Source organism: Scatophagus argus, chromosome 2 (assembly GCF_020382885.2).
Source record: "Scatophagus argus isolate fScaArg1 chromosome 2, fScaArg1.pri, whole genome shotgun sequence".
Classification (NCBI taxonomy): Eukaryota; Metazoa; Chordata; class Actinopteri; family Scatophagidae; genus Scatophagus; species Scatophagus argus.
In genome coordinates, this window is record NC_058494.1 from 4528040 (window position 1) to 4540798 (window position 12759).

At 40.9% G+C, this 12759-nt stretch overlaps 1 protein-coding gene across 3 annotated transcripts in view; it reads right to left on the reverse strand.

Moving 5' to 3' along the window:
* rptor (regulatory associated protein of MTOR, complex 1) overlaps window positions 1–12759 on the reverse strand; it is a 153898-nt gene that overhangs the window by 60587 nt on the left and 80552 nt on the right. For all 3 annotated transcript variants that reach the window (XM_046402669.1, XM_046402687.1, XM_046402678.1), the window contains exons 9-10: window positions 5738–5838; window positions 3643–3787 (exon numbers count right to left, since the gene is read on the reverse strand). In XM_046402669.1, coding sequence (XP_046258625.1) covers window positions 3643–3787; window positions 5738–5838 — 246 coding nt within the window. The remainder of the gene's footprint in view (window positions 1–3642; window positions 3788–5737; window positions 5839–12759) is intronic.

The following is a 12759-nucleotide window of genomic DNA, read 5'->3' on the forward strand; positions in this document are numbered from 1 at the left end:
ACTGTGTGCCTTGAAAAGCTGTCTACTTTGAAAACCAGGAGGTATTGTGGCAGGGTGTGCGCATGTACCATGTAAAAGTCAACAAAAAGGCAATTTATTCCAGCATTCATTATAGGTGGTAAAAGTTCAAACCAAGTGAGAAAATAAATTCAGCTACTGCTGGGGCAGGCAAAACATTTAGCCTTCCTGTAAATATGTCAACAGTGCAAAACAGACATCACTGCATTATTAAGAACTGGTGTTGGAAATTTTTAAATTTTAGAGACATTAGACTGATGGTGTACACACTGACTGAACCGACATTTATCTAACAGCAGCTTGTATTGATACGCTACATGGACAAAAGTAACAGGACACAGGTAACGTGTGTGAAATATACTGTGTATTAATTTGTGAGTTAATTTTGGCATTTTGCACTAATTTGCAAAGCGTCTGCTACAATTACTTACAATGTGATTTCAAAATCCCTAACATACTAATTTACACACATCTAACAGTAGCTTTTAATGAGAGGAAAGTTATTTTTTTATATATATTTTCAAGTCTAGTGTGTGGGAACACAACATCCCAATATTGTGCTTTGTGTTTTTTTGTAAATAAATAAAAGTCTTTGTGAGAGATTTAACAGTTGAGGCTATAGCTGTATGCTGATGATCTCCTCTTTGTCTTACTCATTTTGTATTACTGTAGATTTTTTTTTAGGCCATCTCAATCTTACCCTAAACTTTACATTTTCCTTTCATTTTCAGGTTTCATAACTTGAAGTACTGAGCTGGAGTCTGTGCAGTAATTTTGCCAACAAATATCTGTCCCCGCTGGTGTTTAGGTGTTTATGTAATCCAACAGCGAGGAAACAAGCTGATAGAGCAGTCTAATCTGCGAAAACACACTCACAGGGAGGAGGCTGCTTCACCGCTTGAGATGACAGCGTTAACTCGCATGATGCCTGCCAATACGAATGAGTAACTCATCACCAAAACCTGTGTGTGTGTGTGTGTGTGTGTGTGTGTGTGTGTGTGTTTGTGAGAGCGATGAGGGGACAGGAGACAACAGAGGAGTGTAGGGGACCAGTTGGCGGCTGACTAAGCTCTTTTTCCTGTTGCCTGCAGAGTGCTGCAGCGACGCACACTCACAAACACACATAGAAAGTAGACATACACCCACACACACACTCCCACATTGAAACTGCCCACAAGGGAATAATCAGCCTTGGGTTTATCTGCTCTCTCCCGGTCTGCTCCATTTGAATAACAATTGCTGTTTGTGTTCGGGCACCAACATCGATCAACGAGCCCCCAAACTCCTTACTTCCCCTTCTGCACTCCCCCACCACCATCCCCATCTATGCTGATCCAAACTTTTATTCTTCTACTCCCTCTTTGATCTCTGGCTCTTTGTTTTATCCTTCTCTCACTCTTGTTTCCTAAAGTCTTAAAGCACCTCTCTGTCGTTACTCTGTCCTCCTTAATACTGCCTGTGCTGCTGTCAAACAAAGCGCAACTCCCAATTTCTTTGGCGGTAAACAGCGCAATATACACCCAATCTAAAATAATAGGTCGCTACGAGCAAGAAAGAAAGACTATTGCTTGCTCAAGGAGCAGGGAGCAGTGCTCCTTACAAAAAGTGATGCCAGGGTGTTACACAACAAGTCGCTCCTCGAGGCAAAGAGAGTGAGAGAACATTTCTTTTTTTTCTTCAACATGAGCCAGATAGCGAGTGGGAGAGATGGAAGGAGGCATTTATAAAGGACAAACAAGAGAAACAAGAGATAGTAGGAGAAGTGTTTGTATAACTAATGGGCGATACATGATGGGATGATGTTTCTTACACAGGAGGAGCATGTAAAGTCAGTGGACAGTGGGGAGGCTTTTCAGACATCTGTGTCTGTATACAGTCCCAGTAATGAGAGAACCCGGAGGTCAAATCAGACAGTAGATAGGAGAACTTGTACAACACTGCAAGAACTTGTGAGTGAGTCTTTGTGAGTGAAGGGGGCATCATCGCTAAAATTCACGCTTACATTTCTGTTCTTAAATCGTTTATTTAAAAAACAAAACAAAAAAAAACCTTTTTTTGGAGACTACTGCAATTGTGTCTTTCTGGGGTAGCACTAATTTAACCCAAATCTGTCATGTATACCACAGCTAGAGATGTCCAACATGTCACACAAGCCTTTTAATATCCCCAAGGAGCAAGTGTTATCATGCTGCTTTCAGTCACAGGTGGGGTGGGGGTGGGGCACCCTAACTCCATATTCAACTTGTCTTGTGTCTGTCTGCACTGCACTCAGGTTGACAGAAGCTGCTGTATCTGCCTCTGCAACACAAACAGCAACACTGGCAACGGTCAACTTGCAGAAATAAACACAAACACTGAAATTATACTTAGCATGAACGAGGTGTAGGCATATGGCAGAGGGCAGAAGCAAATAAAAACGCCTAAACATTCTGGCTCACACCTCCACAACATTATGTATTTTGAGAAGTTGTGAAAGCAATTAAAGCATTTCATTTTGTTTTCCTGTTCTCTATAATGAATGTGGGTTAAACCCTCTGAGAAAATATATCACAAACACTGTAGCTGTTTGGAGTATTAAAACGGCTAGTGGATTATTTTGTCCTCTTCTTACATGAATTTGACGGTTGTAAATGAAAAATAATGCTCTTCATTGAAGGCCTGACTATGATGCCCCCTGGCAATGACATTGCATATTCAAGGACATTAACAGCAACCCTACAAGCATGTTAAATTTTGTGCTGTGTGAGAGCTAACATCTTGTTAGCACCGTGCAGTGGCAGATGGCAACATAAACAACCTGCGCAGAAACAAACCAGGCTTCCCAAGTTTATTGCTTTATTACTGAAAGTCTCTATAAATTCAGTAAAATGACTGATCCAGGATGTTTAGCCTGGTTTAGCTCAAAGACCTCAATGCAGAGAACATCTAGGATCCAAGGAAAGAGGAAAATTACGCATTTCAATTTTTGTGTTGTGTTGTTTTTCAGTCGTATTGGAACTTATCAGCAAGCAAGTTAACCACCAAAACATCTAAGACTTGTCTTGGTCTAAGTCTGAGTCTGGCAACTAACGCGGATGCTGAGATGCTTCATTCGTTCACCAGCCCCAGCTGTTGTTGATCAATCATTAGCTCCAGCAGGGAAGCCATATCCTTCAGACCACACAGTCCTGTTTTCTATTTTTACCTGGACCAAATCCACGCAATACAAAGTCACTGCTAGAAATATCTCACTGCGGCAAAACATGGTCTGTTTTTCCAAATAGCCAAGATGATAGGAAAAAATTACAAAAGCAAACAAAATAAGCAAAATAAGCGAGCCTCTAACAGACTGACCATTTGTATAGAAGCAAATGAGTTGACAGCATTTTGTAGCCTGTCTTTCGCTTTTTAGTAGCAATCACTTACAATCATTAAATAAACATACCATACCATCAATAACACAACAGTGCCTCTTGTCTAAACAAAGAATTTATCTATCAGAATGTCTGTTCACCTTTTAAGTTCAGAATGTGTCAGCTAACGGCAAAGCTTTGTGGAGGACTGCTCCTCTTCCTCTGGCCTTCTGTTCTACAAAGCAAAGGAAATCTGTGCATCTGTGTGAAGCTCTGCTTGTGTGTGTCTTACCACATGGCGTGCATGTATGTCGGGGGCAGACGTGGACTGCTGACCGGTGTGCAGTTGTACGACCTCATTATCCTTTCTGCTAACAGGAAATTGCGGAACAAGCTGGCCACCAGCAGGTCCTGACGAAACAACTTCTGGAACAAATCTAGAGACGGCGAGACAGAATAGAAATGTTCAGAGACAGGAGAGGGGCCATGATTGAGTAAAATTAACACAAAGACGGGCTTACGAGTGAGGAAACTGGGGCGCTGACTGAAAATCAAACTGGATAGAAGAAGTTTAATGAGAATGAAGTGGCCACTTTAGAGACAAACAGTGTAGCTTGGGTGTATGCTTTTGGAGTATAGAGGACAGTGGTATGCAGATTAATGTGATGAGTCGCAGTCACATTTTCATCAGCTCATTAATGTATTCACTAATTCACTTTAATGGGGCCAGGACAATCCCATGCCAATCTCTGGCTTATGATTGTGATTCCCTTCTTTGTGTGTGTGTGCGTGTGTGTGTGTGTGTGTGTGTGGGGGGGTATTATACGAGAGTCTGACAACTACTGTCCCTGCTGTTAGTGTTTAAATGTTGAAGTGTTTGTGCTAAAGTGTGTGTGTGTGTGAGATAGATAGATAGATAGATAGATAGATAGATAGATAGATAGATAGATAGATAGATAGATAGATAGATAGATAGACACACAGACAGACAGATAGACAGACAGACAGATAGATAGATAGATAGATAGATAGATAGATAGATAGATAGATAGATAGATAGATAGATAGATAGATAGATAGATAGAGATTTGGATTAGGTGTGCAGTGCCTTCATTAGAGGGATTCTCTCTGATGTGGGCTGCTTCATTAACAGCAGAGCCCCGGGGGTTTAAAAGGCTTTGGCAGGCCGTCAGCATTGTCACATTGCTATTCTAGCTGGGATACAGTTTGTCTTGTGGGAGTCTGAGTGTTCGAATGGGAGTGTGTGAGTGCGTCTGTGGATGTGTGTTGCATACAAGAGACAGGTGAGTAACGAGAGAAAAAAATATGTGCTGCATGCAAAAGTTAAATGCATGTCAAAAAAGAAGCCTGCGTGAGTATTTCCATCTGTCCAAGCCGAGATAATGGTCAGAGACAGTGTGTACGCGTATGTGCATGCATGTGCGCCTTGTAGAGTTTGGCTTGAGTGTGTGTGTGCATGCATATTTGATTTTATGGCCTCCAAATTATAGTTAAAATGATATCCCCAATTACCACGCTAGATACTCTAAACACAATTAATCTCCATTTGAGGAGTCAGTCTGCACTTACTGCACTTCTGGCATTTTATATCAACATCTTCAGTATTTTCAACCACTGGGGATGTTCTCAAAGTTTTAGTATTGCTGATGCTTCACTACTGCGCTGGTTTTATTAGATGACCTAATTTGGGCTCCCTGCGAGCTGAAACACACAGATCATTTCATTTTTTTATCATTGGCCAGATATGCTGAAATATATGTGTGTGTTTGTGTGTGTGTGTATGTGTGTGTGTATACACACACACACATACACACACATATATATAGCAGTTTCATAACTTTATTTTGCCATTAGATGTCCTCACAAGTCTGCCTTTTCACCACCTTCAGCACCAGTAAGATGTTTGTAAGTCTGTATTTGTTTGCTCCTCTGCTTTAAAAGATAATTCACGTTTATTACATATTGGGGCATTTTTCGCTGAGCTGAGGATACATTTTCTGGGAGTTATAATATTTTACTGAAAAAACTACATACTACTGAAAACCACTAAAACACTACTAGATTGCTATAAAGTCCCACAGGTGAGAGTACCTGTGAAACCGACCTGCCCCATTAGTTACTGCTGTTTCAATTGCCAACTTTCTGATCTTACATGAGAGATGAGCAGTTTACAGTGACAGCAGTGCCACATTTAACACTATAAAAACAATGGGTTGTTCATTTCAAAGAAACATATCTAGCCAGTAGTGTTGCTGCACTGACACAAGTTGACATTTGCAGGCATCGAATAAGCACTGATATTGATACTGGAGGAATCAAGTCTAACTGTGCACCCTTAATGTGCGTCTCTGTGCGTAAAGCCTCACCTCTAGGCAGCACATTCCACGCGATGGTGTCGGTGATGGCCGTGAAGATCCAGTTGAGCTCTCCGAGGGGAGTGCGTCTGTCGTTGAGCCTGCCAGGGATCCTGCAGCAAACACAACACAACACAGATGGCAGTGTGTCAGCCGCATTCACTATATGTCACAGGGCTGACTCAAGGCATAAAGTGGCAACTGCTCAATAGTATTACCACAATGCTTCTGAAGACATTTAGCTCTTACTCACAGGGACTAACAGTGAGTGCGAGTCTGAACATTCACGTGTGCTTATACACTCTCGCACGCACACGGAGCAACACTGGCCACAAGAAGAGAAAGACTGCAGTGTTTTTATAAGGTTACATGTGTTTCCACTGGGCTCTCCCAACAGAATGAAGCAGGTGGGAATACACACTGATGCTGAGTTGACCTGCAGACTAGGGTTTCCTCAATCTCATCTGACTACTATGGAGGTGTCCTGTGCCCGCTGAACTGCTGACCACCTCTGCTAATATTTTATTAGCAATAATAAAAATGCAATTTTATGAGATGAAATCACAGAAAGCAGGAATAAAAAATGCGGACACTATTACAAACAAGGGCTTGATGATAGCTGCTGATAGCTAGCTGATTTATTAAATACATTTTAAAGGCACTGATTGTGACTAATGTTACTATGCTGTAAAATTTTTATCACAATGTGTCATAATCACCACCACCACTATACATGTCAGATTTGTAGACTCACTGCCCTTAGCGTGATTTTGCTATATTTTATCCTGAGATTTACATTTTTCCTGATGAATTCCAATGTTCAGCAGTTATCTGAGGATACCATATGTCGTCAAAAATGTATGGTATCCTCAGACTGCTGAACATGTATTCCAGTGGTACGTATGATATCATATGTATTCTATAAGTGCAGAACAGTATTTACAGCTGTGTGTCCATAATGTGTATTAGGGGGGCATAATGTGTAAACACATCACACATCAGAGAAACCCCTCCACTCGTCGCCTGGCACTGGCATCATTCCATTATTCCTTCCATGGAAAAACCATGGAAATGAGAGGAGGGATATCTCTTTTAGAAGGCGTTGTAAAACTTTATAAAGAACAGTGATGATAAGCACAATACCTATGTTTTTATTCTTAAAAAAACGCAGCAAATAAAACTGAAAGAAGTGTGTACTGTTTGGTAAGTTGACTTGGCTTTTGAAAATCAGCTGTCTACACGCAACAGTCACTAATCCAAACAAACTGTTCTGAGATAACAACATGCATGCACAACATGCAAACTCAATCAGTATCCCAAAAAAATTCTTCTAACTACATACAAAGTGTCTGACCTTCCCCTGCCATAATCCTTTAACCTCTAAGTGACAAATCATCAGAGCTGCGAGGCTCCTGTCAGGCACAAGTTTGCCGTATAACCGTGAAGAGCGGCCAGCTCCTCAGCACTCTGAGTGCTGGCCAAAGGCGTTCAGGCAGTCAGCACTGAGAACGCTCAGCAGGTCAGATCCCTGCTCAGTATCCAGAGTAATACTACTACTACTACCACTATGAGTCTGTGTACTGTATGTCTGTTATTAGTATGTTTAAGTGTGAGACATCTGCTGAGACACTAAAACTCACACTTGCTTTTCACGTTGATGAAGTCACATAGTGACTAGAGGCATTGGATGCAAAGGTCACACAGGACCCGTTCATATTTTATGTAAAATGTGTTCAGGATGACATTAACACTGTGTCAACATTGAAAAAAGAAAAAGAAAGTAGCCCAACAAACTCGTTGAACTTGGTTGAACACTGTGATGCGAATGGCTTGAACTCTTGAACGACTCAATCAGCAACTCCATATGCAAGATTAAACCAAAATGTATCCAGGACGCATTTAAGATCATTTCAAAGTAATCATATTCAATATGTCCCTGACCATGGTGAAGGTGTAAATGTACTGTGCGTATTGATGCACAGGGGTTTGAAAATACACCAAAAAAGTGTTTTTATGTCCTTAGCTTCCTGATACCAAATAGAATGGAAGCATTACCGTTTTCTGCCAGCTATGTAAAAGTACTTCAGTCTAAATGAAGGAAAACCCAGACACTGTAGTCACCAGGTTTCTCATTCAATATGGTTACCAGCATAAATCCAATACATAATAAATATCAAAAAAATGAGAAAGCACTGCTTGAGAAGTGAACTACTTTACCCACATAATGGAAACAGGAGAAAACAGAGCCAAGCAGGCAAATTATGTGGTTAACCCTGGGAACCCGCTACTCTGTGCCCCCACGTAAGAACAGGGCATACTTGCCATGTGAGCTCAGTGTCTCTGCAGCATACCCCTGCTCTCCCTTAAATTACACACAAAGCCACATGATGACTTTTATGAAGCCACAGTGCAGCACTGCTGGTGAGAACTTTTATGCTGTGGGGGACGTTAAGCGGGCATGTGCATATATAAGCTGGTTATATTGAAACTAGCGATGGGGCACGAGCAGTTCGCTTTTATTGATTTTTATTTGTATCATGTTTGATACCATGGATATTGATGACGCAAAAATACAGAAAAAAAACCCCAAAAATGTAGAAAAAAAAATACAGAAATAAGGCTTTATGGCAACCAAATGTAACTCCAGCTGTATCAATCTGAACATGTTTGGATGCAAGGATCTACATGTGAACTGGGTAACAGTCCTCAATAATAAGATAATGCTCTCATCATAGCAAAGAGCCACCTGTCTGCCTCCCTGAGGGATGCTGCCGTGTAGCTCACAAATTTCTCTGACGTCTCTGTGGAGTGCGGGGAGTAAAATATTTCCTTTCAGGATCAATAAACTATTCCCTCGGAATAATATATAAGCTAAAGTGCCATCACAGTGATATGATTCCTTTCACACTTCTAGAAGTCTAGAAGTCTAGAAACCTTTCCCACAGTGAGTCGAGCGCTGCTGGGATTCGGAGCGTGTCAGAAACCAAGGGGGCGGGTTGGTCTTGCCCACCTGGGGTGGGAGTCTCACTGTGAAAGACTGTTGAAGAAGGCTCGGAATAGAGATCAACCCACGACGCCTGTGTCACGAAAGACAAAAGAAACAGTGAGAGATACTCTAGCTTGAGAGAGATCCAAGTGTATTGGATGCAGGTAAAATCCACACGCGCTCACCATCGTGACTCTCTTATCTACAAGGCTGTTGTGATTGGACATTGCCAGAGTGTGTGTTGGATGTATGTGGGAAGCCGAGACAGAAGGATGCACAGATGGAGGGGAGAAAGAGGAATCAAATTTCTAAACAAATCCACCTCACACAATTACTCAAAATTGACATTATGCTGAATTCATTTTGGAACAAATGTTTGTAATATTTCAAGGTTGATGAGTGTTCAATACACACTTTCCAACTATGTATGACCTTCAAAGGCGAATACGTGTCCAGTGAGTGAACAGTGAGTCTAATTAGAAGATTACTCATGGCCACGTGTGTGATTTGGACACAGGTACTTTGAATACTGTTTAAGCCCAATCAGCACGGACACCTTTTTAAGTCTAAACAATAGCGCGCTGCCCAACATCTCTCTGCTGAAGCCTCCAAAGAAAAGCAACCTGCTGTGACTTTTATGTTGTTGTTGCTAAGATACCACAAGTTCAGCTGATAATTAACTGTCATTACAGTTGCATTGTGCTATAGCAGCAGCTTATCATATGAAAATAAGGTTTCTTCAAACTTCATGAAGTCCTGTATGATTAGAACAGAAAAAGAAAATGACAGAAAAACAAGGCGTAATACCAGAAACAGAGAAGCTAGTGTGTTTAAAGTCCAATAAAACAAGGCACCGCTCACATCCTGTTTAAGAAGGCTATTATACTCATAAATATTCTCAACTTGTGATGATCTATGTTCCATTTGCTATTGCTTTTCATGATGCACCTAAAACAGTGCAATGTGCCTCTGCATCTACTTCAGTTAGTGAGACGTTTTCTGCAGTTGCTGCATATGTAGCTGCATATGTAGCTGCGCCACAGTGTTCACCCACTGTCCCAGGACAACAACAAGGTCCTAAGGGTGCAGGGGACACTGCTACTGTTTGTGTCATGGGCTACTCTGAATGAACTTTCACAAATCTCACATTCACTTTGGAAAAGTTACACTTAAAGTCGCAATCATTGACTTTCCTCTACTTGGAGAAGGCAGAAAAAGCTATGAACACAACACTGACACCATTACTACTGATTAAAATCTTACAATGCTGTTATGGTGGACGTGTTAGCAAACACACGTTAGCTCATTTAAACATCCAGGGAACAAGGGGCAGTCAAGTTTTCGTCCGAGTCATGTTTCTGTCCAGTCCTCACATCTGAGAAAAACAACCAACTCTTTAAATGCTCCACTATGCTCACCAGCTGGCTGCTAGCTGTGTCCGTCTGCCACTTAGTGTTGGGCAGTGTTGCTGTGACTGGTGACAAGGTTAGTCACAACAATGTTTGTGAGTCACAGAACCAAAATAACAAGCTAAAAGAGGCTTAAATGCTGCACAGCGCTGAGAGGAAGTGAAAACTGCAGCATTTGGTCATAATCCTTTGTGGGTGAGTCACTATGAGCAACATTTTTCATGCTTTTTAAAGTCATTTGATTATTATTATAAACTTGTGATTAGTAGAGCTTTAATATTTTAAAAAATATATTAATTATTATAATCACTGTTCTCTTCGAGTCACAAAAACTGCTGATTCTGTTCCTTGTAAAATACTTGACTTCGCCACTTGACTTTAGTTAAAATGCTGGCCCAGCTTCAGAGCAGAGAGGTGAGACAGAAGATAGATTTAGTTCCATTTTTCTTTTATGAGCTCTGAGACCATCCATTATTTAACTCTGAGGGACATCAGCTGAGTCAACATTTAGTGCTCTGGACAGCATGTTGGACACGCAATGAACCAAAACCACAACTGAAGCACCTGGGATCCCACGAGCCCCAACTGATTGAAAATGAACAGCCCTTCTTCATTCATAAGAATAAGAATAAACCCTTATTCTCTCTCTCCATGTAACTGTGGAATTTTAGAATTAGGATTTTCTATTTCACTATTTTATTTCTACTTTTGTATTTTCTTGATATTTTCCACTCGCATGAAATCTGACCATATGTCATCCAATATCCAACCTTTAATATTTCCATGCTTATATGTCAATTCAAGGTCATGTATCTCATGAATTTGATGTTTTATTAGTTTTTCAATATTGTTTGGAATTGACAACATCTGAAATTCAATTTCAGAAGAGCATACAGACTAATACAGAAAAGGTTGGCACTTTGCTGCTACAGATCCCTTTCTCTAAGCTTACTGGCTTGCTATTATATAAAATGCTGCTGTGTATACCTCTGAAGATAAAACATATCAAAAGGGCCTGTGCATGAATGCTTCACTCTGCAGTCAGAAAGGACTGTTTCTTTTTTTCTGTCTTTTGTGGTCATACATATTAAACGAATCAAACCTACAGCACAGTGGAGTTATAATGTGTGGTTCTCTATGACTGATGAGTGACTGTAGCTTTGAATTCAGATCACGGTTTGTTTGTCTCTGTCGGAAACCATTTTGAATTCCATCTTGAGGTGGCAGCATTGATAAACTGTCCTGTCTTTGATGCTTCTGTTCAGTTTTACTCACGCCTCACAGAAGAATGAGATCGGGTTACAACGCACCACAGCACTGTCTCTGACGTCCGTGGGTGCTAAAACTCTCTTTACAGCATGCAGGTCATAAATTACTTTTCCCCTCTCCATGGAAGCCCATTCTCTATTCTGGCTGGACAACAGATAAAAGATGAAGAGGACATGGGAGCCCGAGCATGAGTGCAGAGCTTCAGTGCTGTCAAACCTACCCACTGATGTTGGTGTGGTTGACATGATAGAATGTAGAATTTAAGTGAAAGGCAAAAGGAAATCAGTGACAAATAAGACATGGAGAGGTGGGGAACATACTAATTATTAATTAACAAATTATCATTATTCCTTATTAATCATCAAATTGAGAATGAACATGTACATGCTGGACCAATTAGTTCAATTATGGGATTTTTAAAAATGCTTGGATCACAATAAGGGAGATGCATTACATCTTCAATGGGTGGCTTCTGAGAAATCACATTAATACATGAAGAAATCAATACAGAGTGCAGAACCTGGTCATTCCTTATTAATCAAAATACAACCTGCAGTTTGTAGACATCTGCCATTTGATGGACACTGTGTGAGACTTTTGTCTATAATACAGATTATGAAAATCCAATTTAGCAAAAACTGGTGCAAAAAAAATGAATTAGAATAAAAGCAGGTCTCAAATGAAGAACATGTTAAAAACATTGATTAAACATTTATCCATGAAATCTCCTCAGTCAAATGTATAGATTGGGCTGCTGCTCAGGTTACAGGATGTCACCTTTGCCATAAATCAGTTTGTTAAACCTCTGCTCCACTAGATCTGCCTCTGTCTGTTATTGTAAAGCTGAAGCACAGAGAAGGAACAACAGCTCAGTTGTTGCTCCTAGAGGTACACAAACTCACAGAGCAGGGCCAGTGATTAAGAATCACCTATCACCTTCCTGCATCACTCACTGCAGTGCAACAAACTACCTCTGGTAGCATCATCAGCACACAAACTGTGTGATGGGAGCTTCATACAAACGGTTTCCCTATCTGAACAGTTGCACCCAAACTTCATATCACCGTATGCAATGCCAGCCTCAGGCTGGAGTGGTGTAAAACATGCTGTTACTGGACTCTGGAGCAGTGGAATTGGTTCTTTGGAGTGATGAATCACATTTCACTATCTGGCAGTCTGATGGACGAGTCTGGGTTTGGCAGATGCAAGGAGAGTGTTAGGTACCGGAATGCTTAGTGCCTACTGTGTAGTTTAGTGAAGGAGGGATAATGGTCTGAGGCTGTTCTTGCACAGTGCCTCACATGTGCACCCTTCTGCCTGAATGGGTAAAAATTCCCACAGACACAAAACCTTTGCAAATCCTACCCAGA